Source organism: Ricinus communis, chromosome 10, assembly GCF_019578655.1.
Source record: "Ricinus communis isolate WT05 ecotype wild-type chromosome 10, ASM1957865v1, whole genome shotgun sequence".
Taxonomy (NCBI): Eukaryota; Viridiplantae; Streptophyta; class Magnoliopsida; order Malpighiales; family Euphorbiaceae; genus Ricinus; species Ricinus communis.
This window is the reverse complement of record NC_063265.1, coordinates 4,381,645-4,409,299: the sequence shown is the minus strand read 5'-3', so window position 1 is coordinate 4,409,299 and position 27,655 is coordinate 4,381,645. Positions and strand designations below refer to the sequence as shown.

The following is a 27,655-nucleotide window of genomic DNA, read 5'->3' as shown; positions in this document are numbered from 1 at the left end:
CTGCCGTCCCATCCCGAGTCATCATGCATTATTAAAATTGGTGATAAAGGAAAAACATATTTAAATGGTAATTAAAAGCATCATGCAAATAATAAAAATAATTAAATGAAAGATTGAAATTGCAAATGAATAATCACAGTAACAAATCAAATTTTATGCATAACAGGTGCATAAGCGATATATGACTTTAACTCACAGATTTGACGACCTCCTAACTCTGCTCCGGTGCCTCGGTTGGAGCGAGCCGAACAAACAGACTATCTAGTCACGGAAAACAATTTATCAAAACACTGAAACAATCGATCATTAATCCTAGGTCTAGACTCCTAGGATTGACTGTCTAAGAATCTCGAATAGGGAGATACCAACTTTGTCACGACCCCATCCGTGGGCCCGTGACCGGCACTAGGGAATGGGTAGGCGTAAGGCCACTGAATCCCGTAGTAAGCCTGACACTCACTAACTCAAACCAACCTCAACTCAAATTCTACTATTATTAATATCACAATTTACAGTAACATTAAATTTTAAACAATTAAATCGGTCTGCCCGAAGAATTAGGCGAGACCCCAAACTACAGAAAATTACCACTGATATCCCTACTATTACTACTCCGGAGAATCTAAGATTTTTACAATTTGACATTCCAAATCAAACACTACCCGATGATGCTACTAAGTAAGAGTCAGCGGGAAGATTATGGAGTCCGAGAGTGAGCTAAAATCATATATCTAAAATAGTTTCAAACATCTCAATATCACATTATTTAATTTTTAAAATAATTAATAAATCATGCTAACCATACGTGTCATGCCATGCTTACCCAAAAATAATTCCACATGCAACGGGATGAAGTACTTCAGTAGAACCCTAATCCCAACACTAACATCTCGATTTATTTCAACACTTATGTCTCAACTAACCTCAACTCTAACATCTCAAACCTCTCATTCCAACAGGACTGGCGCCCAGAGAGCAAAGCTCGACCAGAGACCTTACCTCCAGTCTGGTCACTTAACCCTCAGCCTTAGCCTTTCGGCTCTCTTATCCAATAAGACTGGCGCCCAGAGAGCATAGCTCGACCGGGGACCTTACCTCCAGTCTGGTCACTTAAATTTCCAAATAAGCCGGCGCCTAGAGAGCAATGCTCGACCAGGGACCTTTACTCCGGCAACCACACTCTACTAAGCCTAGAGAGCGATGCTCGACCAGGGCAGATCCTAATCTTTCTTTCTTAAAACTTTACCTATTTGTCCTTTCTCTATCTCATCTCTCTCAGAGTTATACTGCAACACTCATCCAACTCCTATGTTCTACTGCCGTCCTATCCCGAGTCATCATGCATTATTAAAATTGGTAATAAAGAAAAAATATATTTAAATGGCAATTAAAAGCATCATGCAAATAATAATAATAATTAAATGAAAGATTGAAATTGCAAATGAATAATCACAGTAACAAATCAAATTTTATGCATGACACGTGCATAAACGATATATAACTTTAACTCACAGATTTCGCGACCTCCTAACTCTGCTCCGGTGCCTCGGTTGGAGCGAGCCGAACAAACGGACTATCTCATAACGGAAAACAATTTATCAAAACGCTGAAACAATCGATCATTAATCCTAGGTCTAGACTCCTAGGACTAACTGTCTACGAATCTCGACTCGGGAGAATTCTACCGAAAATCCGGCAGAACCTCCCCTACAACACGGACATTACCCCCCATAAAAACGGGTCTAGAACCTGCCAGAAAAACACTTCAAATATTCAACAATTCAAACAATGGGAGTCGGGTCCCCAAACTTCACTATTTTTCCCGACTCCGCCACACATCACAAAAACACGACTATGGCAGGCAGTCCGACAAATAATTATTTTGACTCACAAATATCATCAAATACTCAACACAATCAATAGACACATAAATTAAATCCAAGAATTCTAAAATTACGGGCCATAGAAAAATTACCGAGACGCTCGGTTGCTCGGTCGACTCGCCTCCGGCCGCCAGAGTCCGATCGACGATCTGAACACACCATCGGACTCACAACGACGCGCTGATGAAAATCCATGCTTCCGATTTTCCGATCTAACACCCGATCGTCCGGAGAAATTTACGGACGATCTCGGCCGTCGATTTACAAATGAAGTCTGATCGCCACGAAACCGGTGCCATTTTGAAGCTTGAGCTGAGGAGAGTCGGGATATGTCCTCTGATCATCTTAGCTCGCTGGAGCTCGCCGGAAATGCCCAAAAACCTCGGTTGCCTCCATTTTCTCTCTCCACCGTGAACCTCCGTTTCTGGCCACCATTGTTGACACCGCTGCCGCCAAAACAAAGTTAAAGCCGAGAGGAGTCGATCGCGCGGTGGTAAGGAAGCTTCACCATCTTCCTCCTCGCACCACTGACCCCGCGCCCGGACGGACGGCCCCGACGCCACAGCTCCATCCTCCGCGCACTGCTCTCTCTCCCCCGACATCTCTCTTCCTTTTTCTTCTTCTTCCCTGATTTTCTTTCCCTTCAATATCGACATTTGACCCCTGAACTTTTTCTTATTACAATTTGGTCCCTCAACTTCCTTAATTACTTACAATTTCATCCTGCAGAATTTCAATTTAACCCCTAAACTTTCATTTATCCTTTCAATTAAGCCTCTAACTATTTAATTTTAGCCAAATTAGAATTATTGAAAATACACAATTACATAAATACCTCTGACCGACATATTTATTTACGAAAATACCAAACTCACAAATTTCCATTAAAACCCCATAAAAATAAAATTATACTTTCAATCCTTATTTCAAAATAAATTTCCAATTTAGTCCTAACACACAATTAAATTAAATAACCAATTTACTAATTATTTTTCAACTTAAATTTTAATACCACTAGTTAATTAAAATATAAATTTCTCCAAAATTCTTTTATAAAAACATCCTTTACAATTTCTTCTAAAATTTTCCAATATATATAATTTTATTTATACATAAACATATACATTGGGGAAAATTAGAATAACCAAAAATATATTCTACCCTTCAAATAATTTACTTAATTAATTCTTAAAATTTCAATTAATTGGGTATAGAAAAATAATTCATTTAATTGACTAATATTAAAATTCTCATTAAATCATTTCAAATTAAGCCAAATAAAAATAAGGTTAAATTAATTTAAGTAAAAACTCATTTATTAATCATTATTAATATTATCTCTATTAAAGAAAAAAAAATTTCGGGTATTACATTTTCATAAAATAAAAATAGAATGCAAATCACTTACATGAAGCTTTTGTCTAGTATATGAGGTCTATAATGGGGGTTGTGAGGGGGTTTATGATGTTGTATTGTTCTTTCCATGGAACCTCTTGTTATGTCCTTTTGTCTCACATATTGTATAGGTCATAATTAATCCTTTCATCTCTACTTTTTCATTTTTATCAATTATTCCTTCTCCTCATCTTTCATTCTTCTCTTTGTAGGCATTTTTCCTTTTTTTTGGTTGAACAGGTATAGGTGGAATGCTTGGAGGGCTAGTAGCTTTTGGCCAAAATTCCTTGCTGGTGGTTGGGTTAAGGAGGTGGCTATAACACCATAAATATGTTTCGACATTATGATAGTGATCTAAAAAGTTTTTAGGCTTGTCATTGTTGTACCAGATGTCATTCATAGCATGACAACATGGAATTCTTATTAAATTCCATCTTCTACATGTACATGTCGTCTATTTCTTGTCTACAACAAACCGACCTTTAGGATCTACCACTTGAGATTTGTCACCCCCAAACCATTATGCTTTGTACATCCAACTAAACTCTTTAAATTTCTCTAATTTCTTCAACATTTTTAGGCAATAACCAATGGCAACTCTCCTAATTGCATCTCTTTTTTGTGAATTCTCTTCATTAGCTTAGTCATAATGATCTCATTCATAGTGATAACTCCTTTTATTCTAGCATTTAAGATGAAGCTATTAACACACTCGCAAAGGTTATTTAAAAGCATGTCACATTTTGGAGTTGGTCGGAAATAGGACCTAGACCAATAATGAGATGCAGTGTTGTTCATGTAATTATGTGCATGTTTGGAATCCTTAGCTATAGTATCCATAATCTTTTGAAAGATCTGCACATAGCTAGCTAGCTCTAGCAGGTCCAAACACAAAGCCTTAAGCCCTAATTTGTGAAACCTTTTCCTAAAATTGGTGTATATATACCTAATGCAAAACCTATGTTTAGAGTTGGGAAATTGTTCTTCAACAACTGGTATGAGTCCCTATTGTGTAGGATATAACAAATCTAATGTATTAATTATTATGTAAAAGATATGCTTTAAGAATGAAATTCACATGCATAGGCAGAAATGGAAAAAGGAAGCTAACCTTTTGTCTCTCACTCTTCCATGCCCATTAATAATTATTGTTTATGTCAAATTCATCAGCAAGTAGTTATAGGAACCATTTCCAACAGGCCTTGTTCTCTTTCTCTACCACAACCCATGCCATTAATAATTCCCATTAACACCCACAGCTGTAAAAAGCTACTCCTCATAAATGCCCTTTAGCCAACACGCATTAAAACTAATCAATGGCATGCATGTTTCCTTTAATCCATTTTTTGAAGTAGCAAAATAGACATACATGCCTTTCAAGACATACTCTTCAAACTAAAATACTATAGTATATCCTGGATTACTCCTCAGCGGCTCTAACTTATAGTTATGCAATCTTGCAAGTTGTAAATTTTTCATCCTCATTAATGAATTTCAAAGTAGTGTTCCTAGCCCTCTATGCTTTAGCCTAGAAACATCAATCTCCAAATCTTCTTTCATTGCTTGAATGATTCCATCTATTACCAAAGTAGGATTTGCCCTAAACCTTTCAACATAGTGCTTTGTTAACCATTTTGCCTTTACATGCCTGTTGTATTGCTCCTTCGAGCAACTATGTTGGAAATTGGCATACTTGATTTGCACTATACTCTTGTCCCTATTCATAGTCTAGGCCCAAATGAAAAAAGGACAATTTCTCTTACACTTTGCTTTACATTTTTACTTTGTATTAAGCCCAAAGATTACTTAATTTCTACTCATAATAGAACTCTATTTCACAACTTCTTTAAATTGTGCGAAAGAACTAAATAACATCCCCAAGCTTCAATCTAAGGTTTGCCGTATCATTTTTCTCATTAAATTGAGGCCGCCTATGCCTCTTTGAATCTCTAGTAGATTCATCAGTAAATGAACATCAGAGTAACTCATCTGCATTAACATACACAATCTCATCAGAATCAACATCTTTTGTTCTCTCTTTATTCCTATTATTGCTCATCTCAGCTCTATCTCTTTTTTATTCCTTATAAATAAATTGATCAAATATCACATCATCGTCAGAGACGTCATCATCTTTCAAGTCATAATCACTATCAACAAAGTCACTATCTCTTTCTAGAGGTTCACTCTCATTATCACTATTGTCATCATCATTGTTCTGCCCACTCATAGTTGTCCCTTTCAACTTCATTAACCTCCTCATTCTTTTCCACATTCACTTCAATAACTTCCTCACCTCATGCATTTCAGCTACATTCCTACCATATACATGCATTATTCTAGAGTCATTCATAAAAAAAGGCATCTCCACAACATCATTGTGATTATCTTGGTTTCTCAAACCATCTGGGTGATCCTTTTTAGGATGCTTTAAATAAATCTGTAGAATTCAGGTCTCAACCGTAGTTCCTTAATCTCTAAATAAGAGATCCTATTAGATGAGCAAAAATCAATCCAACTGACATCGGTTGTCAAAATACTACTATTAGCACTGCATATGAAAAATAATAGCACATCAAACACTAACTCAAGATAATATTTATATATTAAATCAAATTTGTATGCAATATGGACATTTGAATAGTGCATTTCCACTTTCAAGTTAAAAGTAGATAATGTCAACATTTCCAACCTAATTACTATCGTAACAAAGCATAGAAACACATAAAATCTATTTGCATTAAACCCTAACATCTAACATTGTTTCGACTTACAGTATTCAGGTGCTGGTTCATATAGCATTCTTCTTTGCCAATCTAGCGTCATTGTTGCGACTCAAACCATTGCTTCTCACAAACAATATGAGAACACGAAGGATGCTTGCACTTTAGTGTTCAAATAAATATCAGTGTTTAGGTAAGAGTGTGAAAAGCAATTTCTTTTCTATATAAAAAGCCAAAGCTACAATTATCGGTTTTAGGTTTCTTTTTGGGGATTTTGGTAAAATTGTAATTTTTGTTTCTTGTTAGCTAGTGGTGGGCCATTAGTGTCTAGGATGTAATTTATAATATTTCCCAGTGAGGTGGTAATGATATATGCTAATGTGTCGATAATTTAAGGGATTTAAATATTCTAGTTGCCACATCATATTAAATTGGTTGGAAACTCCTTTTTATTCCTAATTGAAATAGAAATTAAAAGTTAGGTACTAATTGAAAAAAATTTAAAGAGTTGGTACCAATTGGATACATACTCAATAATTTTGGTACCAATTTCAGATAGTTACCCTAAGGTAGATTTTAGACCAGCTTGCTTTTTAGCAAATGGTTGAGTGGCACCTATCTTTGATAAAGCAAAATTAGTGAAGTATGATCCTGAGAAGGGGATGACGGTGCCTATTTCGTATAATCCATGTGGCTGCACAATTATTCCTTACAATTAGAGTTTTGTTTCATTGAATTGAATGATCAAGTGACATGATGATTATATTATTTTCTTTTATTTTTTTATTTTTATAAGAGAATGTTTAGTATTGCCTTTTTATTCCATTATGCCGTGGACTACATAATAAATAGTTTTAAGGAGATGACTTAAATTTAAAACCACTCCCTCCCAAAGCTATTTGAGCTTCCTATATAGGAGGCTCATGTCAAAATTTCTTTTACCACTTTAGGTGTTTAGTCCTACGATGATGGATTCAAATATAATTAATAAACTAATTTTAATTGGATTGAATTAGTACAGAAAGAGTAATATAGAAATTTTGGACTTGAGCACCTCAATTTTAAACTTTTATTAATCAAGTCCATGAATTTCTTTTTGAAATTGAACCCTTGTAAAATTTTTCTTTCTTTTCTTTTATTTCAATGAGTTTGTATTTGAATTTTTTCACTTTTCATATAAAATCTTCGTTATATTTTACTATTCTCTATTTTTAACCAATAATTTAATTTTTCTTATGATTTCTAATATTATAACCAATTTACATGGTTAAATATTTATTTCAATAATAAAAATAATTTATTCTTCTCATAATTGTTAATTTGATACATATTTATTAAACAAATATTTTTTAGTACATGCATATTTTTCATTTTTCTTATAGGTATGCTATCAATGCTCTTTCTTGGATATATATATATATATATATATATATATCCTTAAAATTGTTTGTATCAAAATGATACATAACCTCAAAGTTCGACTTAAAACAAGAAGCCCATTAAAAGCACAAATGACAAAAACTGCATGATGTTGTCGGAAGAAAAACCTCTAATATATTACTTATGAAAATATTTTTTCCTTTTAATAAGTTATGATAGATAAGCTATAATTAAGAACTTACTTTTCCATAACTGCAAATTAGAAAACACTACTAATTTACTTATACGTTGTATGACTGTTATTATTATTTTGATCATAAAATTAAATTGATAGATACAATTTAATAAAATTATTAATATTTAATATTAATTTATAATATTTTAAAAAGTAATAGTAAACTAACTATTTTTAAATATATTTTTAATTTTTAAAATTTTATAATTTTATTAGTGCAATAATATAAATTATTTTAAAAATATTTATTAATAAATTTTAGTATTATATAAATTAATACTATCAATTTCTTAAGATTAACATTTATTATATAATTAAAAAATTAATTTACTATTGAATACAATATTAAAAATATAATCTAAGATGTTATATTCTAGAATTAGAATCTATATAATAATGGACTTAAACAAAATGAAAGTAGAGAGATGGAGGGTCTTATGGAGACTTTTAGGGATAGTTAAATGAAAAGAAAAAAAAAAAAAAAAAAGCGAAAAAGAAAGATCGAAGAGAGACAAACTCAAGCATTTCCATTTTCTTCTTGTTTCTCATCTCCACTATTACTTAAATTAACTTTGCAAGGTGGTAACGGAGAACGACACAAATATTCATAACAAAATGCACTAACAGGGAATTTTGTTGCTAGAATCTGTCCACAAAGATGATTAATTTCAATCCAATAACATTCCAAATTCCTTGATAAATCCATCATTTTATTAACATCCTTAACTTACCTATATCAAACTTTAACTTGTTCGTTGATGCCCAAAACCCAATCTGTCATGTTTAGTATTCAGATTGGACTACCTGAAATTTCATTCTCAAATAAATCAATGTAGTCATAGACAGAAGTCTTCTTTGGCTTCCAGTCATTTAAGTTCATCTGGATCCCACATTTTGCTAACTTGAGAGAGTAAATAATAGGAGAAGAAGTGACTCAATTGGGTATTTGTTTAAGATGGAACCGATTATAAGACAAATCAAGAGAGTCTATCTCTTTTACATTCATTACAGGAAATACATCTGCAAGAAAATTGCAAGAAAGGTCAAGATTGAAGATTTTTTTTGGATTACTATAACTTTTTGGCACTCTTCCTGTCAAGTTATTCCATGGAAGATCTAAAAAAAAAAAAGAGCAGCAAGCTTTTGCTGCATCTTTTATCTCGTAATAAGGCTCTACCATATTTCTTCTTATTGCTTTTGGCCTCTTGTCTCTCTTCATTCTCAATGACTTTGCTGTCTTTTGCTTTTTGTTCTTTTCTTATTTTTTTTGGATTTCTTATTCAGTTTGCACCTTTGGTCTAAAGCATTTCGAGAAATTGATTGAAAAAGTTTCAGCCGCCAAAGCTTCACAATATCAAATCTCCCTCTTCTGGCGACGGTAACGGCTAAAATTATGGGCATTCATCTAGTCTCCTCTTGGGTTTTCTTACACTTCATAGTGCTACACATAGGAACTAACAGAAGAATAGGAAGAGCTATTGAAGAAAATTGAGGAGCTTGAAATATGGTTCTTTCTCAAAAAAACATTAAAAAAAAAAGTGAAAGGAGTAAAAATATAAGGGATTAAAGTCAGAAATATTTTTGAAAAAAAAATGTGTAATTTCCTCAAAATCATATATACAACAAATTTTCAAATAGGCCCATCCAGACTGTAAGAAGTGAAATGGGCTCAAGTGATTATACATTAAACTAAAACTATAATCCAGCCCATTTAGCTATCTGTATGGACCTAATGAAGCAGTTGTGGCTTATCAATCTGCCGCAAACAATTCTTCCTTGGCAACGTGACTGAACCACTTTAAAGAACGAAACTACCCTTATTAATTTAAGCCCCTAAAGCAAAATATGTCGGGGCAAATACGTAACGACAGATAAGTAAGTGCTTCCTGTCTTCCGATGTTCCCTAAATTCAGCCCGAGTCCAGACCCTGTAAGCCAATCTTGTGATTACACTCAAAATCAGAAAACCTATGAATTCTCAGTCAATTTAAGTTTCTTGCTATCCAAACAGAAGACTTTTCCGATTCACTTCTTATTATAAACTCAAAAGTCTATTTGTTAATTTATTAATGTCATTATCATCCATACAACAATGATTCTCTCAAGAATTGCTCGCTCTTCTCGTTCCACCTTCCAAAGAGTACGATCTCTCTCCTTCCTTTTCTAATACTTTTATTTTTAAAATTCTCTATCATTTGTTTGATTGATTTTCAATTACTTGTTTTTTTTAGAATGTGATTGCAAGTAAGGGAAGTGGCCGTATTCTTCCAACAAAGGAATCAATTTTGCCGCCGACAATACTAGAGAACGCGTGTAACTCACGCGTTCATGGAGGACTAGGGATTGTAAGAGATTATTATTCAAGTTGTGGTGGTGTAATTAGAGGTTATTTAACTTGTTCTGGAGGTGGTGGTGCTGGTAAGCAGCTGCTGTTATCGAAAACGAACTTTTCTAATTCCAATTCTATCCTTGCAAACCCTAGAGTTCGTTTATTCTTCTCTACTCAAGCTCCGAAGAAGAGAAGTAAGTGAGATTTTTAATTAATTAATAACTATTATTATTATTCTCTTTATAAGATGCTGGCGTGGTTTTTGTGTCTGTTTTCTGCAATGATTTCTTTCTCTTGGCTAATGTAGGTTACGAGAATTACCATCCCAAAGGCAAAAAGGAAATTCCAAAAGAAAATGAGGGAAACTCTGCAAATAGAGGTCTGCCTTTTTGGTTTTTTTGCTACTCGTCTTTTTTCAACTCTATAACATTTTAGTTACTCATAAAAAGTAAATGAAAGTTAGTAAAAAACTTTTTATATTATTTGCATTATAGTTGCCATTGGAAACGTCAATTTTTTTTTTTTAAATGACAAGCATAAGAAATGTGTGATTAAGGCCTTTCAAATTAATTTTTAGTCATGCTTCAGTGATACTTTTGATGCAATTTTTTTCCAAGTGAACATCGTTTTGGTTTCTTTACCTTTATAATTTCTTAATATGTTGAATTATATGATGTATTGCATTCCCTTGCAGGTTGAATGGGTAAGACAGCATAACATGATTTTTGTAATTTGATTCTGAGTTACAGCTTTGATTGCAATGTACCCAGTGTGTCCTTGGTGTTTCTTGCTTATTTTAAGCATTTAGGTCTTAAATCTATCGTCCTTTTTGCCTGAAAAGCTGGTATCATTAATTCTGTTTCTTTTACAATTTCTGTATCCATTTGAGTTTGTACTTTCCATGAACCTGTGGATATATGAGAGAGAAATGAGGAAGCGAAAAGGGCAGGGGTTTTTCTACCTGATCCGAATTATGGATGATCTTGAAGTATTAGTTTACAGTTCACACTTATAACATGTTCAATCTTAATTGAACTTGTCTTAGCTTGTAGAGTCTTGTTATGCAGGATTATTGATTTTTTTTGTTTCTAGGAATTATTCAATTTTTTCTTGTTTATTTGGTTTATATTTTCCATATTTAATTTGTTTAGGTTTCTTTTCCATCATTATGTAGGATTCTTGTTTAAGGAGGGTTATATATTTTTTTTTTATATATATAGTATGTTAGGATTAGTTTTCAGTCTAAGATAGGATTTATCCTAAAGTATTCATTAAATTAATAGCGATTTGAAAGAAACCTAAACAAGCTGAATAAGGAAAATATAAACCAAAGAAATAAGGAAAACTAACTAAGAGAAAACTGAACAAAATTCTATTTTGAATAAGATACTCCTGCTTCACTCACAACTTGTTTAATTATTAATTCATTATCTATGACGCTGCACTTCAACTGTTTCTGCTCCTCTAACCTCTGGTAATTTATTTCATGCAATGAAGTACTTTGAGAGGCTATGACTGAGTAACATTTTCTGCTCCTGCAGAGGATTCAGGTGGCGGTGCTGGTGCTGGTGGTGGAAATCCCCAGAACTTCATGAAGCCGTTTCAAAATTTTATTGCTCCTTTATTATTTATTGCCTTTTTGTCTTCATCAGTTCTCTTTGGTGCTCAGGAGCCGAACCAGGTTAGAGATTCTGCACACTCTTTCAGAAATTGGTTTCTTGTTTTTAATAACTATATAGTAACTCGATAACATCTTTATCTTTTTGAATTGCCAAATTTGGTTTGAATTGGTTTGGAAATTTACATTTTATGATACCCATAAACTTGTTTTGCCATGCTTCTGTTGCTACTGCAGTTTTTTTTCCTTGGTCAGAAGTTGCTACTGCAGATTGTACTGCTTCTATGGCTTGATATTTGATGTTGTTAGAAAAATGATGAATTATTCTGAGATTGAAATTTTTAAGTGGTCCAGCTTCTTTGCACCTACAACTTATATGTAGTTTTGTTACAACTATGCAACATGTTAAAAATCTAAAGTTTCCAGTGCTATGTTGAGCTTATTATGCACTATTCTTACATGTTTATATATGTACACTCACTTGATCATCCAGTATTTACTCATATTTTAAAGATAGTGAGCCACTCTATGGTAAAAGAAAATTTTAAATAAGAGTCTTCAGCATCTTCTTGAAGAATAATTGGCAACTAGCTTATTATTTTCATAATATCCTGTAAGAGGCTAATGGGGTACACTATAGTTTGATGACAGTAGCTTGTGTATATCTGGTTATTGTTTTGCAATTATTTAAAGTGTTTCTGCTCAATCATTCTGGTGAACTTTCACGTATATATACAACTTGTGTGAAAAAAATAGATTTGTGGTCTCTGTTGATTTTTGCCCTATTTTTATGTTATACATGGCAAGAATTTTAAAAGTATGTTTGGGACACCCAATGGGTGTTAAATGAGCTTTTGCCCACTCAATCCAAAACGAGGCTTAAGTCAATATATTTTTTAACCCAATCTTAGCCCTTCTATTTTCTCTCCTGCTTTGTGCCTTTTTCTGAAGAATCTTACTTCACCAAACTGTATACTATTTTTTATTTTATGCTGCTACTGTATGTATTAGACCTTTTCTTTTCCAGTCCTAAATTGTTTGATATGTTCCTCAGATTAGCTTCCAAGAGTTCAAAACCAAGCTACTTGAACCTGGCCTGGTGGATCGTATTGTTGTTTCAAATAAATCAGTTGCAAAGGTGTACGTAAGGAGCTTACCAAAGAATGTAAATCAAACTGGTGATGATATTGTTGTTCAGGTCCCTGCCAGTGGTAGTCCTGACAGAAGGAGTCCCAGGCAATACCACTTTACCATTGGAAGTGTTGAATCTTTTGAGGAGAAGCTGGAGGAGGCACAGCAAGCACTTGGAGTAGATCCCCATGATTATGTCCCTGTAACTTATATGAATGAAGTGAACTGGTCTCAAGAATTGATGAGGTTTGCTCCAACTGCTTTACTTCTAGGAACCCTTTGGTTCATGGGGCGAAGAATGCAGAGTGGCCTTGGAGTTGGTGGTTCTGGTGGACGAGGAGGCCGTGGAATATTTAACATGGGAAAGGCGCACGTCACAAAATTAGATAAGAACGCTAAAGATAAGGTTAGCCACGCACATTATAAGCCTGTAGGCAGAAGTCATGAGAATATATTGGCTGTTATCAGAACTTTGTTCTATTGTCTATGTTGTGCATGTTCCACTGGAGAACAGATTTACAGCAGACTAGGAACTAAATAAAAGTTTTCCCCACACTGCCCCCTCATATTCATCTTATTACTTTGTCTTTTTATATGCTTTGACCTTATATCTCTTACAGAAAGTAATGTGCTAAAAAGTGCAAAATGATCAGCATGATAATTCTTTATGATGCTTCATTTGGTGTAGATATTCTTTAAAGATGTTGCTGGCTGTGATGAAGCAAAACAAGAAATTATGGAGTTTGTGCACTTCCTCAAGAATCCAAAGAAATACGAGGAATTGGGAGCAAAAATTCCAAAAGGTGCCCTTCTGGTAGGACCTCCTGGCACAGGGAAGACACTTCTTGCAAAGGCAACTGCTGGTGAATCTGGTGTGCCCTTCCTATCAATATCTGGGTCAGATTTCATGGAAATGTTTGTTGGAGTCGGGCCATCCAGGGTGAGAAGCTTATTTCAGGAAGCAAGACAATGTGCACCTAGTATTGTGTTCATTGATGAAATAGATGCCATTGGTCGAGCAAGGGGGCGTGGAGGATTTTCGGGTGGCAATGATGAGCGTGAAAGCACCCTTAACCAGTTGCTTGTAGAAATGGATGGATTTGGGACCACCTCTGGAGTAGTTGTACTTGCTGGCACAAATAGGCCTGATATCTTAGACAAAGCTCTATTGCGACCTGGTCGGTTTGATCGTCAAATTACAATTGACAAACCTGACATCAAAGGCCGTGACCAGATTTTCCAGATATATCTTAAAAAGCTAAAACTTGATAATGATCCTCCTTATTACTCTCAGCGACTTGCTGCTTTGACTCCTGGATTTGCTGGAGCTGACATTGCAAATGTTTGCAATGAGGCTGCTTTAATTGCTGCAAGGAATGAGAGTGCGCAAGTGACAATGCAACACTTTGAATCAGCAATCGACAGGGTAATTGGTGGCTTGGAAAAGAAGAATAAGGTATCTTGCCTTTTGGGTCTTGCATTTTTTATTCAGTATTAGCATGTAGGATTTTGTCATTCTCTTCTCACTTTTCATGGGCATGGCTTATTTATGTATGGCGGTTCATAGTAAAACTAGTTCACATTAATTTAATTATTCCTTTATTGTGTCTGTACAATAGTAAGAGTGATTTTAATGATTTTGCTACTAACTTGCATCTTAATTGCATTCATGGTGTTACAAAGGTAGGATAAGTGATAATCAATCTGCTTGGTTCTCGCTTTCATGTACAAAGCCAAATTGTTTTAATAAATTTTTACGGGGGTATATTCCGAGTTGTGTCCTGCTGATATATGATGTAATAAGCTTAGTTACATTATCCAAGTTTTGAGCTATTTGTTTCTACAAAAGAGTCCCAGAACATGTAACTCGGAACATACTGAAGAAAACATTTGGTTGTCACTGTTATTTTGTGATGCCTGATAAATGACATCATTTTTCAAAGTGGACATGAGATATTGTATTTCTCCTGTCTGGTCATTACTTTTTTTGTGATCTTCAAAATTGGATCAGGGCTGGCTGGTTCAACCGAATAGCTGATCTGAGTACCAAATGAATATCTGATATGGTTCAAGCCTCAAACACGGTTTTACCAAGCCCTAATCAAACATGGATGAACCAGACAGGCAACCCAGTCACTGCTCATTGTTTGAGAGATTGGTCTTAAGGCGATGTGACACTCTCATAGGATGCCATATCGCCTTTAATTTTCTCTGTCTTTTTTTTTTTTTTTTTATAGAAAAGTTCCAAGTTGCTGTCTGTTGGATTTGATTCTTCCAACAAATTTCCATTGGCTTCTTCAATCAAACCACATCTCAAACTCTGCTACAGTTTTTTAAGTAAAACCATATCATGTTTGTAAGATAATTTTTTTTATTTTATTTTTATCCTAAATTGCAAATTGACATAAACTTTTATATCTTTATTTGATTTTAAGTTATTTGCAACATGAAGTTTATTTTTTAAAAATTTATTATAGGCTATTTGGTGATTCATCTTCGATACACATTACTGTAAGTATTTTTATATTAGTTGGGGTAATTGATAGATTTTATTAAAAATGTGTATCATTCTTTTTGTATAATTTATAATTAGACATTAAGATGATGTTTCAATTCCGGTTAGATTCTGATTGAACATCTGATTAAAACCTTTTTTTCTTTGTTTTATTGAATTCTTCCATGGTTTATGAAAGTAGAATTAATGTATACATCTTTTTTTGTAAAGGTGATTAGCAAGCTTGAAAGGCGGACTGTCGCTTACCATGAATCTGGTCATGCTGTTACTGGTTGGTTTTTGGAACATGCAGAACCCTTACTTAAGGTAACAATTGTTCCACGTGGTACTGCAGCTCTGGGGTTTGCTCAGTATGTTCCCAATGAGAATCTTTTGATGACCAAAGAGCAACTTTTTGATGTGACTTGCATGACACTTGGTGGTCGAGCTGCTGAGCAGGTGATTCCTCCAGTCTTTTTCTTTTCTTTCTATGCCTTTAGGGATGAGTGAGTTCTTTGGATGTTGGAAATCTTGAGGTATCAAGTGTTGGATGTCATTAGTGGTGCATTCTGAGTTTATGCGCAACAATAAATGATTTGGGCTGAGCCTTCTTTCTGCGTGAGTTGCGGGAACCGGAAAATTGAAAGTTTATCTGTTTTTACAACTTCATGCTGCATGCTTTGAGCATTCTGGAACCTGATTTTAAGATGCTTGCAAAAGTTTAGCTTCTTGGATGATATTAAATGAGACCTCAGGCACAGGCCTTTGGAACGTATCATATTCTTTATTCTATTATTGACTTGCCCCTTGTCTTCATAAAACATATAGTACTGCAAGGTCGTTGCCATGCTTGTGGAACTCCTGCTTCTTTTTGGGCTCCAATTGTTGTGCCCTAAAAACTTGGGGCCAAATGCATGTGCAATGGCATCCCAAACCTGCCTATATGTAAAAGCCTACTCAGATATACGAAGTCAAGACACAATCATTAGGTCCTTTTGCAGCCATACTTGAATTATGGAATAGGCACAAATGGCTCGGAGTTGTGTTGCTGAATTTGCTTTGGTGGAGACAAATCTGTTCCATCAACAAGTCCTGATGGTTGTGATAAGTTAGAATGGGAATAACTGGGGTTTCCAATGCTAAATAATTTTTGGAGTGAAACTGGGTTGAAGTAGTGACAAGTCACAAGAGGTTGGATTTAGGATGTAAGAAGAATTGGTTTTTGCCATCTCTAGGGCTTGGTACCATGTTGAAATCAATGAAAACTGAGCAGGGAAAAACTCATTATATCTTGCTATTTTAATCACTGATACAATATTTGACTATTCAATACTATAACAGTTGATTAAATGATATACACAGTCAATCAAAGTCCATATCGTGCTGCTATATTTATTTGTGTTGATATCTGGAATCTAGAAATTTTACTTGTATCTTTTTGGCAACATTTGAGTGACAAATGAAGTATATGAAATAATTTCAAGGTTATTGGTTATTCAACGGCACCAGTTTGATACTATTTGGCAGGAAGTATGATTTGGCTATTGTGGTTATTCTAACATGGTCTTAAATGCCTTACTTTTAGGTTCTTTTTTTCTCTTCAATAAAAAATATGGATGTTATCTGGAAGCTTGAAACAGTGTGCTCATTCTAATGATATTTGATTTTTGGCAATAGCTTGTGATTTGCAGTAAGAAAGTCATATACAAAAATCTCTCTGTAGTGATACTCTATATAGGAATAATCTCTACACATATGTGATAAATAATTACAGTCCAAATTTACGCCAGTTATAAATAGGAATAAACTCTCTATTGTAATAAGTTATAAATATTTTACGTCCCGTTTTTCTTAAAATATTCCTCTATATAGTAATATTTATATATAACTTTAAAAGATATATGGTATGCCATGTTTTGTTTTACTGTAGTATTGTTTTGTCTCATCAATTTTATTTGTATAATATGATAAAATATTAACGTATCTTATCTCTGGTTTCTATTATTTCATCTATAAGATTAAGTATTAAGTCCAAAAAAAAAAAAGTTTTAGTACTCAAACTTCCATTAAGTTTTAACTTCCTCATAGTCATAAATCTTATTTGGTCCCAAGTGTGTGACTATAGAAAGATTTTACTGTATTCAACAACTGCTCTCCAGATGCCAGTTTAAATGCACTTTTATGTGAAATTTTTAGCCTATAGTGTTATTTTATGCTCTTATAAGTCGTATCACAATGCACACAATTTTATGATTTCTGCTAGGTTGTGAAAATTGAACGCAAGCTAAGATTATTCTTGTTTTTTTTCTTTCTCTAATCATATATTTTGCACAAACTCAAATTCCTTACTCCATAATGGTTGTGCAATATGTATATATTCATATCATTAGTATAAACTACAGTTAAAGAAAAGGAGTACAAACTACAGTGCATGCAAACTCTAATTGATCAAACGGATTTGTGCTTGTACTTTAGCCTATTCCCTAGCTGATCAAAATGTACATGTTCCCCTCTTCATTGGCATACTTCTATAAGTTTATTAATGTGAACCTCAGATTTGCGGTGGTTTTCCTTGGATAGGTTTTGCTGGGTAAGATTTCAACTGGAGCCCAGAATGACTTGGAGAAAGTAACAAAGATGACTTATGCTCAGGTAGCAGTTTATGGTTTCAGTGACAAGGTCGGTCTTCTTTCCTTTCCCCAAAGGGATGATACCTTTGAGATGAGCAAGCCCTATAGTAGCAAGACGGGTGCAATTATAGACAGTGAAGTAAGAGAATGGGTGGGAAAGGCGTATCAGCGCACCCTTCAGTTGGTGGAGGAACACAAAGAGCATATTGCTGAAATTGCAGAGCTGCTGCTCGAGAAGGAAGTGCTTCATCAAGAAGACTTAATTCGGGTTTTGGGTGAGCGTCCATTCAAGTCAAGTGAGCCCACAAATTACGATAGGTTTAAGGAAGGATTTCAAGAAGACGACAAGGAGTCTAAAGAAACAACAAAGGGTGGGACCTTGGACGATGATGGGTCAACAACCTTGGAACCACAGGTTGCTCCAGCTTAGCAGTTAAAAGAAGTTTTTGCTTGTGTAAATGGGATTTTTCAACAAATCATTTTGTAAGTTCTACTTTACATGAACTAAGGGCCATTGTACAATTCAAGAAATGTGCAAATAATGCTATTATCTTCGATAAAATTTCTCCTTTATTCTTTTTCTTTCTTTTGGCCGAATTGATATCCTGATATGAGAAAGGCCAGTAGCTTTTTTGTCACAATAATAGTTTAAAGGTAACAATGGCTTACTTTCCACTCTCATTAATTTGGAAGATGCCATTGCAGAAGTAGAAGCCAAAAGAGTGATTGATGAACACAGGCAATGTGCAAAGAAATGCTTGGCGTAATTTCCAGCATCTTTGATTCTAAGTTTTGGACTGGAGCTGCAATTTCTCTACTAGAAAAGCAGTGGGTGCACGGTGCCGATATGCCTTTCTCATTAAAATAGTAATTATTAAATGCCTGATTGACTGTGACTTGCCTTTTAAGAAAAACAAAAGAATTTGGAGCTTTCAAAGCGATTTACATCAACAGCTCTGTCTGTGGTGTGCGATAGTTTCCCCCTGCACAGGGTTTTGTATAATAATTAATCACGTCTGTCTTGTACAGAAATAACAAGCATAAAATACTCCCAACCTCAAAATTCTTGGCTGGTTTCTTTCTGATAATGGCATGAAATGGAAATGGAAATGGAAATGGAAGGCTGAAACTTGGTCTCTTTGAGGATTGAAAGAGATATGTTGCCTTCATGACAGATATCTCATATATTTACACGAAATGTTAATCAACCACACAGCAATATGATACTGAATTCTGATAGATATGACAAATGGCTGCGTGGAGCTCTTTATTTTTTAATCTTTTAAAGACTCGCTCCAGAAAAAATATTTGCCATTTCTTTTCAAAAAAGGTTCAATCAAGATGGATAAAACTCCAAAATTGATATTTTTTTTGGGTATATCAGAAAGTAAGGTAGAAAGGGGTGTCAAGATATTGAATCCAAAACCCCCTACATGATAAGACTCCATATATGAAATGTGTTTTCTTTTTTGCTAATTTGGCACTCAAGAGTTTAGATTTCATTAGGGTTTAGACTAATAATGGAGGGTCACAACTGAGTGGGCTACCTGGAGATCACACTGGACAAACAGTTGCTGCCATTTCTGCTTAAAAGCCTACCCACCCATAAGTTCCAAAGTTAATGGCCTCCTTGTTGGAAAGCAAACACAAAAACAAAAAGGGGGGGGGTGGGGGTGGGAGAGAGAATATATATATATATTCACTTTCCCAAATGGACTAATAATTCACCACCAATCATTTGTGTTCCTTTTAGCTTTGCTTATTTTCCATGACTTGTTGGAAAATTGTTCTTGGGATAATGATGCTATGGAGGAAATTTGGATTGGAATGATCCCAAAAAAGAGCACAAACTTTAGTTTGCGGCGGCATAATAATAATCCATAAAAAAATGTTTTTTTGTGTTACTTTTTCTTTTCCTAATACCATAAACCAACCATTTGGAATGCTTCTCTAACAATTATTGGTGGAATAAATAAGTGGGACTTGCCCTTTTTTTTGGCAGTTTATTTTATTTTGTTATTCTTTTTTGAACTTAATTGTTTAATCAACTTCGCATAGTTTTCTAATTAATCTTGAAAGGGTAGTAACCATGACAATGTTGAATATACTAATAAATGACATTACATAAAGCATCAAGTATCTGTATAATACTCACTCAATCTATATATACATTTAGACAAAAACTTTGCCAATCTCCATAGACTTCTAAACCAATTAGGACAAGAACAGTTTATAGTCATTTATACAAGACAAAAATGTATAGTAATTGTTTTTTTTTTTTCTTTTCTCTCAAATACTCAGGAACTCCACAACTGTAAGGAAAATGTATAATGAAACAAAAATGGCTGTAATTTCATAAGATGTTACCTTTTAATAATGAATGAATAATTTAATAGTATTTATAGTTGGTAGAAATTTAGAAAAGGAAAAAGTGTTGAAAGTAGCTTAATTTGTTGTGTGCGGTTCATTCTAACTTTTGGCATGAATAATTCAGTCAAATGAGAGATCTTAAAGCTACCATATAAGAGTTTCATGAAATCAAGCATAGTATTCAATGACTGACTTGTATAAATTCATTGGTCAATTTATTAGGTGGATTTGCACCTATTTTTCACTCTCAAAATTTTACAGTAATTGTCACTTTTTAATAATTCATTCGAATTAAAATAATATTTAATAGAGTCAATTATAAAAAAGAAACTAACTAAATTAGACTAACTTATCCTTTTAAAAATATTGTAAAATTTATACACATATTTCAACACAAAGAATAAAATATATTGGACGTATAAAAGCGATAAATAATAAAAAAAAATTCTGATTTAAGAAAAAAACAGTTAATATGAAATGAAAAATGTATTCTTTTATTAAATTCTCATACCAAATATACTATCTTTAAAAAAAATGTTAATGATTAAATATTGGTTAGGCCAATATTCAAATGTTGAATTATTCTAAATAAAACTTAAGATTATATTACCGAAAATATGAGATGGAAATCATACTTTTGAGACAAAAGTTGTCTCATGAGGTTGGATGTGTTCAAAGCTATCAAAATTAGTATGAGCTTGCTTTCGAAGAAAAGAGGCACATCTTTCCAAACTTCAAAGTAAATTACGTACATATTATTACAAATCAAATTTTTATACAATTTCATCATTTTGGACTAATGAAAAAGTAAATTATCTATTTAAGAATTAAGAGATTTCTTTTGAAAAAAAAATAAACAATCAAAGATAGTTTAATATTGCGGATGGATACTCTATTTTTAACAAAAATTGCACAATTATGAAAAAAGAATATATAAGAAATAAAAAGATGGAAAAGGGTAATACCAACTCTATATCAGAATCTAAAATGCCATCTTCAGGTATTATCTTAAACCTTAGTGCAAAACATAATTACAACACTTAAGGATCTCCATTGCTGTACCTTTCTCAGTCAACCGCCCTCACCTAATGAAAGCAATGAGACATCATTAAAATACCCAAATAATTAGAAAGAAAGAAAATAAGAAACTAATTAGAAATCTATAAATATAGAAGTCATTTAATAATAATAATAATAATAATAATAAAGAAAATGGAGAGAAAAGGTCATAGTCATAGCCAACCCAAGTTGTGAGAAATTATTGAGGAAAGAGTTAGAAATGGAGCTTTCAGAAGACCCCATGGCCACCTCCACCTCAAATCTTTTCTTTTATTTTTCTTATTACTACGTAACTTTCTACTGCAAATTTGAATGAGAAAGAATCACTAAACAAAGTTTCTCTTTATATATCCATTTCTCTTGTACTTTTGCACACCATGAAATCTTTTAAATTGGGCTTCAATTATTTCCTCCTCCACCTCATTCTTCTTTTTTATTTGTTTTTCTCTTCTGAATACATGAATCTTCAGAGGCTGTGTTTGGGTTAGTCGTTTTCATCAAATCATGTGGCGGCATAAACCCCCAATTATGTCTATGTTGCATATATATATTTTTTTAAATATATTAAGCTGATAGATATTTAATATATTTTTATATAAAATTCTTATAATATTTATTATTTATTTATTTATTATGGTATATATACCAAATCTAAATAAAAAGTATTTTATATTTTATTGTTTGATGGTATCTTGAGCTTGAATACTAATTACCAATAACTCCATCAAAATGCAATTAAGAATGTGTTTTATTTAGTTATAAAAATATGATAGCGGACTCATATTAAATATTTGACAGATTATTATTAATTGTTGTTGACATAATATTTAATTAGCAATATAGATATCAAACTAAAATATAATATTATAATTTTATTGAGATATTTTAATCATATAATAAATAGAAATATGGTATCATATATTATTATAATCTTATAAAGAAAAAAAATAAAAGAATATCTTATTTCATTGTTTAAACAATTTTAAATTAAGAAATAAATTAATTCGTTATTTCTTTATAAAGAAAATCAAATTAAGTTATTATAAGTCAAAGTTAGAAAATAGTAAATAAGATATAAAATAATAAAAATTGATTTATTTTAGTCGTTTTAAAAATAAAGAAACGCTGATGAGAAATTCTAAATTAGTTGTTTAATGTCCTAATAACGTTCAAAAAATTAATTAAACACTTTGACACTGCTCTAAAGCAATTCTTATAACATCCACCTCGGACCACTTCCACTGTGGTCCCGATGCGAGTCATGCATGCGGCAACAACAGTTTCCACTTCTTTTCTTTTTCTTCTTTTTTTGATTTATAATTATAATAAAATTAATTATGAAATTAATATTATATTCAAAAATTATATATTAAATAGATTTTTTATATTTATAAAAATTAATTTCTAATAGCACGTTGTATGACTATTTTAATTATTTTAATTTTAAATAATAATATAAATTGAGATTATAAATAAAATTAATAGAAATTTTAATATTTTATAATATTTAAAAATAATAATACATTAAATATTATTTAATTAATAACGTATATCATGGACTATAAAATTATGATACACTTTCTTTTATAAAAATCATACATGTAGAGACTTTTGTGTCAGCTCTTTTTTTTTAATTATAATAAAATAAATATATATAAGTTGAAATTATATAAAAATTTGTTCAAAAATTTATATATCAAATAAATTTTTATATATTTATAAAAACTAGTCTTTTATCCACGTGTTATATGATTGTCATAATTTTTTAATTATAAATAATGACTAAAATAATTATTTTTTATTTTAATTCAATTCAGTTTGATTCCTTCTACTCCTATAATTATTTGAATTATATATATTTATTTATTCAAATTTCTTTATATATGTTGTTATTTTGAAAATTTTATTTTGACATGTATAATTATTTTTAACACATAGAAGTTTTATTTTAAAATTATGATAAAATAAATTTAAGAAATTATTATTATATGAAAAATAAGATATTGAATAAATATTTTTATATATTTGTAAAAACTGGTCGTTTATCCACTTGGATGACTGTCGTAATTATTTTGATTATAAATAATAATATAGATTGAATTTATATAAAATTAAATAAATTTTTAATATTTTATAATTATTAAAAATATTAAAAATAAGAATTAATTAAATATTTTTTATGTCTTCATTAGTTTTTTTATATTTTAAGATTTTTAATAAAATAATACAAAAATTATTAATAAATTAATAGAAAAAATTATAATATTATACATGAAATTAGATTTTATATATCAATAATAAATATACGTGTCAAAATGAAGATCCTATGTGTCAGAATATAGTAACACATGTCAAACAATTTTTATTAGACCATGTACATATTAATATTCTTTTGTTCATTTACATATACTAAAAAGTTTATTTTCTATATGTATAATATTCATTAAATGTAATATTCTATAATAATTAATTCTCTTTATATTTAAATATTCATGATCTGTAAACTTAGTATTCATTACAGTTAATATTCATGTATATTTTGTTTCAGGTATTATTTAGCAGTGTTAATATTAATATTCATTATTTGATAACTGTAATGTTCATTGTCTGTATATATATTGTTCATCAATATTCTGAAATGAAAAAATTGATTATTTATGAAGATTTTCATTATTGTTGTTATGCATATTGAAATATTTTTATGATTGATATAAACACTCATCATTCACAGGCATAATATTTATTAGTTTATTAATGGATATTCTATTAATGAAAATTATATTTATTTCATTCATTTAAATTGACATACATAATATAAATATAACTTAAATCTTCGTTACACATTTAGTAAATAAAAAAATATCAAACTAAATTATACTAAATATTTATATCACTAGCAATATGCTTGTGCTGCACAATTATTGATAAGTTTATGATACAAATTTTTAATTTAAAATATTTTATTTTAATAAAAATATTTTATTATAAAAATAATTTTATTTAATTATTATTCTATTTTAATAGCACTTAATTATAAATATATTATATTATAAAAAATAATTATATTTGATTGTATTTTACTTTAATAAGTATTTAATATTACTATTTTACTTTAATAACTTTAAGTTTAATAAAAAGATATATAGTAAATTATTAGCATTGTATAATCATTAATTTTTTAATTATATTTAGCTATTATTTTATTTTAATAAATATTTTAATTATATTATTTTACTTGATTAGTATTTAATATTAGAATAAATTTAATATAATTATTATTTTTGGTTAGTATTTAATATCACAATAAATTATTATATAACTACATTAAAGACATATTTCTTTGAAACTCCACATGATGTGACTTTATAAAATATTGCAAAGTGGGAGCTTCATGGGAAAACTTGCTATTCTTTGTATATATACTAGTTATATTCCCGCACGCTGCATGTCCATTATTATTATTTTGACTATAAAATTATATCAATAGATAAAAGTTAATAAAAATTTTAATTTTCAATATTAGTTTGTAATATTTTTTAAAAAATAGCAAATTAACTATTTTTATATATCATTCTTAATTTTCTTAAAATTTTAAAATTTCATTAATTTAATAATATAAAAATTATTTTAAAAATATTTATTAATTAATTTTAGTATTATATGAATTAATACTATTAATATAATTAATATTATTATTTTTTAGGATACAAATTTATTATATAATTAAAAAATTAATTCATTATTGAATATAATATTAAAAGTATAATTTAAGATGTTATTTTCTAAAACTATAATTATTATCCGATTAGAAAATAAATTTATTAGTTAATATAATAATAAAATATAATTAATATGTTATTTCTTATAATAGAATTAGTATCTTTATCTAATTAGGAAATGTATTTATTAGTTAATATAATATTAAAATATAATTAGTATGCTATTTCTTAAAATTAGAGTCAGTATTTAATTATGAATGTAATCTATTAATGAATAAATTAATTGAAAAAACTATAAAATTACACATAAGCTTGAATTTTATATGTAAAAAATAAGTACACATATCAAAATAAATAAGTACATATGTCAAAATAAAAATTCTATCTGTGAAAAATTAAGTACATATGTAAAAATATTTTAAGCCTCAAAAATTAATATATATTAGTCGTTTACCTTTGCGTTGCACAACCGTTATTATTATTTCAATTATAGATTCAGATTTATAGATATAATTTAATAAGTTTTGAAATATTTAATATTGATTTATAATATTTTTAAAAATAATAGCAAACTAACTATTTTTAAAAGTCTTTAATTTATTTTGAATTTTATTAATATAATAATATAAAAACTATTTTTAGAATATTTATCTATTAATTTTAATATTATATAAATTAATACTATCAATATAATTAATATTATTATTTTAGAATTAGAAAGTATTATAATAAATTAAAAATTAATTTAATAATGAATATAATATCTAAAAATATTATTTTTATAATTAAAAATATTATATAATTAGAAAACTAATTTATTAGTTAATATAATATTAAAAATATAATTAATATGCTATTTTTAGAATAATTATTATCTAATTAGAAAATTAATTTATTATTAATATTTTTTAGAATGAGTGTTTAATTAGGAATATAATTTATTAATCAATAAATTAATAGAAAAATAATAAAAGTATATATAAGTTTGAGTCCCATATGTCAAAAATAAGTAAACATATTAAGACAACAATTCTATATATCAAAAACTAAGCACATATGTTAAAAAAAATATTAGATTTCACAAATTAATATATATATATATATAAATTATAAACGGTACACATATTCAATCAATAAAAATTAAATAATAAATATTTGACGTCTAAACATTAAACATTTAATATATATTTAATAAATATAAATTAATTAATATTTAATATAAATTTAATCGATATAATTTTTTTTAAAAATATGTGTTAATGCCATCTGGCGTATGTCAGTTTTTAACACATTACATAAGCGTTGGTCCCACGCATATATTTACATATAAACCACATAGCTTCGTGAAACGGATTCCACGATAAATTACATATAGACCACATATACCTTCACAAAACAGATTCTATGTTATAATTTACCGCTTTAAAGAACTAAAACGTTATATTAACTTTATATTTGAATATCAAATACAATTGCAACAGAAATAAATATATTTTCATCCCCCTCTTTTTCTTTTTAAAAAATAATCTTGATTGATAATATGGTATAGCACACTCACTTTTTACCAATAATTGTAAAAATATTAAATCCGCTAGTTTAAATATTGAATAGCATTAAAAAACTTAAATTCGAAACTTTTCAATTATCATGAGAGTACCTTTCAATTACTTCCAAAATTGAGTAATTTTTAAATTTTCATATAAATATATCTAATTTGGATTTTGACATAAATGGTTTATTTCTTCTAGAATCGCTGTGAAATTCCCTGAGGATAAAAACAAAAATAAAACCAACTTTTAGTCTTAGATTGTACATGAAATGCCACAAATTAAGCTTTAAAAATCACCAACTAAGGAAACCAATTTATGTTATATAGGCAAGTGTTTGGGATGTTAAACATTAAAATTACGTGTCTTGCAAGAATTTCCCAATAATTATTTGCTGTAATTAGTCCTAATTAATATTATGAGATGATCGTAGATATATTAACAAGACGTGAGTCTTTTGTCTTCCTCTTCAATTATATGCTCTTGCCATAAGGAACAATCTTATTTAACTTTAAAAGGTTGACACCTCACCTACCCCTTATCATTGCTCACCGGATTAATGCTTCATTCACCAAAACAAAACAAAACAAAAAACAAAAACAGAAACTTCTTTTCCAATGATCTACGTCACTTCTTTATTGGTAAATCTAAAACATATACCATCGTAAATTAATCATTTTCAGAACAAAAATACATTAATTATAAATTATTCTGATGAAAATCCATGTCAAAAATAATATTTTTAATTCACCATATCATACTTATATTTAAATTTTGGTATTTAAATGTTTAATTAATTTAATTTATATTTAAATTTATTTTTGTGATTTTAATATTTTTAATATATATCTTTATTTACACGTCTACATATATCGTATAAATTTCTTTAAATTATCAGAAAATAAAATATAAATATATATTAAGTTTAAATTAAAAATATTAGTAGATTAACTTAAAAGTTAACGTATTAAATAGACTAACTAATATAAATTTAGAGATATAAATATGTATTAAATATTTTTTTTTTCGAGGACAGTACCATATTTTGGACAATTTGATACATATTTCTAAATTAGTTAGTTATTTTTAAATAATAATAATTTATTTTTTAAAAATATCTAGATTTAAAAGTTATTTTCCAAG

The 27,655-nt window shown here is 30.1% G+C and overlaps 1 protein-coding gene across 1 annotated transcript; it reads left to right on the top strand.

Moving 5' to 3' along the window:
- The first annotated feature begins 9,513 nt into the window (after positions 1–9,513).
- On the top strand, positions 9,514–18,390 carry LOC8260246 (ATP-dependent zinc metalloprotease FTSH 10, mitochondrial). Its single transcript, XM_015726485.3, has 8 exons — positions 9,514–9,755; positions 9,847–10,138; positions 10,252–10,323; positions 11,486–11,625; positions 12,617–13,099; positions 13,382–14,149; positions 15,419–15,646; positions 17,768–18,390. Exons 1-8 carry the CDS (start codon positions 9,708–9,710, stop codon positions 18,245–18,247), a joined length of 2,511 nt encoding a protein of 836 aa, XP_015581971.1. The 5' UTR covers positions 9,514–9,707; the 3' UTR covers positions 18,248–18,390.
- The last annotated feature ends 9,265 nt before the right edge of the window (positions 18,391–27,655 follow it).